The sequence below is a fragment of the Palaemon carinicauda genome, chromosome 3, assembly GCF_036898095.1.
Source record: "Palaemon carinicauda isolate YSFRI2023 chromosome 3, ASM3689809v2, whole genome shotgun sequence".
NCBI classification, from domain to species: Eukaryota; Metazoa; Arthropoda; class Malacostraca; order Decapoda; family Palaemonidae; genus Palaemon; species Palaemon carinicauda.
In genome coordinates this window covers 96,498,082-96,500,581 of record NC_090727.1, presented here as the reverse complement: position 1 = coordinate 96,500,581, position 2,500 = coordinate 96,498,082, and the positions used below count along the sequence as shown (strand labels likewise).

The window sequence follows — 2,500 nt, the reverse complement described above, 5'->3', positions numbered from 1 at the left end:
ACATTACTATTAGTTGTTATCAAACATAATGTCAGAAATTTGTGGTGGCCAATGAAGTAACGTCCCTGACTGGTAAACGCCAGACTTGGGTACGAGTCCCGCTCAAACTCGTTAGTTCCCATGGTCGCTGCAGTCTCACCATCCTTGTGAGCTAAGGATGGGGGGTTTGGGGGAGCCTATACGTCTATCTGCTGAGTCATTAGCAGTCATTGCCCGTCCCTCTTTGGTCCTAGCTTGGGTCTTAGGGCGCTTGGGCGCTGATTATATCTATATATGGTCAGTCTATAGGGTATTGTCCTGCTCGATAGGGCAATGTCGCTGTCCCTTGCCTCTGCCATTCATGAGTGGCCTTTAACACCTTTAAAAAGATTTCAAAATATTTGTCATATGAATATTTGCATATAACGGAATTTACGAAATTGGGCCATAGAAACAATACTTCATTTGCATCTAATAAAACAAGAAAAAATACTTAATTTACATCTAATAAAACAAGAAACAATACTCAATTTACATCTGATAAAACAAGAAACATTACTTAATTTACATCTTATAAAACCAGAAACAATCCTTTAATTTACTCCTAATAAAACACGAAACAAAACTTAATTTACATCTAATAAAACAAGAAACAATACTCAATTTACACCTAATAAAACAAGAAACAATACTTAATTTTAATCTAATAAAACAAGAAACAATACTCAATTTACATTTCATAAAACAAGAAACAATACTCAATTGACACCTAATAAAACAAGAAACAATACTCAATTGACATCTAATAAAACAAGAAACAATACTCAATTCACATCTAATAAACCAAGAAACAATACTTAATTTACACCTAATAAAACAAGAAACAATACTCAATTTTAATCTAATAAAACAAGAAACAATACTCACTTTACACCTAATAAAACAAGAAACAATAGTTAATTCACATCTAATAAAACAAGAAACAATACTATATCTACATCAAACAAAACAAGAGACAATACTTAATTCACATCTAATAAAACAAGAAACAATAATTTACACCTAATAAAACAAGAAACAATACTCAATTTACACCTAATAAAACAAGAAACAATACTTCATTTAAGAACTCACCCATCTCATCTGAGACTCGGACGTTAACGCCCTCCAAGTAAGAGCGAAGTTGCTAAAGATGTCCTTCAGTTTCCTCCCCATAATAACATGGGCGAGTGACTTAACAGCTTCAACCACTGGAAGAGCAATTCTATGTTATTAAAATGGTTACTAGCGTACTTGTTGCTTTGGTTAATTAATGGAGGACCTTTCAGACATGTTTTTATATTAGTCTATTTCTTCAAAGTTGGAGCAAATGCTTTTTTGTTGACCAGGTGGACATGAGTCTTTTTATAGTTTATTTATGACATATTTGTTTTTGATGTTGTTAATAGTTTATATGTGACATGTCTGTTTTGACGTTATTACTTTTTTTAGAATGATTTATTGTTATTTTGTTCTCTTCATTTATTTATTTTCTTATTTCCTTTCCTCACTGGGCTATTTTTCCCTGTTGGAGCCCCTGGGCTTAGAGCATCTTGCTTTTCCAACTAGGGTTGTAGCTTGGATAGTAATAATAATAATAATAATACTGAAACTTGGGGACTTTGCTAGCAATGTTTGTTTTGTGGAAATTATAACTGTGATTAAGTATTATGTAATTTCAGTTATGTGAAATGATCATATGTTTGGGTTAATTAATTTGTGTAAATTCGAAATTATTTATGTAGAAGGTGTTTTTGTTTGTATTATTATTATTATTATTATTATTATTATTATTATTATTATTATTATTACAAGCTAAGCTACAACCCTAGTTAGAAAAGCAAGATGATATAAGCGCCAAGGGCTCCTACAGGGAAAAATAGCCCAGTGAGGAGGGAAATAAGGAAATAAACAGACCATAAAAGAAGTAATGAAAAATTACAATAAAATATTTTAAAAGCATTAACAACATTAAAACAGATATTTGATATATAAACTATAAAAGGACTTATGTAAGTCAGTTCAACATAAAAACATTTGCTGCGAGTTTGAACTTTTGAAGTTCTACTGATTCAACTAGCCGATTAGGAAGATCATTCCACAACTTGGTCACAGCTGGAATCAAACTTCTAGAATACTGGTAGTGTTGAGCCTCATGATGGAGAAGGCCTAATAACTAGATGTATTTTTTGGTTTATGTAAATTATTACTGGGGTTTACATTTTTACTTAGATTTTGTTCATTTATGTAAAGATAGATTGGGCTGTATAGCAAGACTAACAACTCCTTTTTCACCACTTTTTGTCCATAAATTGTTTGAATTTGAATTTGAATGGGAGACCTTTGTTTTGTGACGTCACTATGATCCTGGTTATGGCTGATCTGTTATCAAATAGGATGCTCAGTTTCTCTTTCGTGTAAACCCTTTTTTCAGATCTTCCATTGCTTTATTTGTAAGTTCATTTCCTCAGTTACATAACAT

General features: G+C 31.7%; 1 protein-coding gene across 1 annotated transcript in view; it reads right to left on the bottom strand.

The window, feature by feature from the left end:
- The window catches only part of LOC137638390 (mitochondrial enolase superfamily member 1-like), a 17,199-nt gene extending 14,718 nt beyond the window's left edge, over nucleotides 1-2,481 (bottom strand). The window contains exons 1-2 of the mRNA XM_068370425.1: nucleotides 2,475-2,481; nucleotides 1,114-1,231 (exon numbers count right to left, since the gene is read on the bottom strand). Of these exons, the coding sequence (XP_068226526.1) occupies nucleotides 1,114-1,194 (81 nt within the window). The 5' untranslated portion in view covers nucleotides 1,195-1,231; nucleotides 2,475-2,481. The remainder of the gene's footprint in view (nucleotides 1-1,113; nucleotides 1,232-2,474) is intronic.
- Between the last annotated feature and the right edge of the window lie 19 nt (nucleotides 2,482-2,500).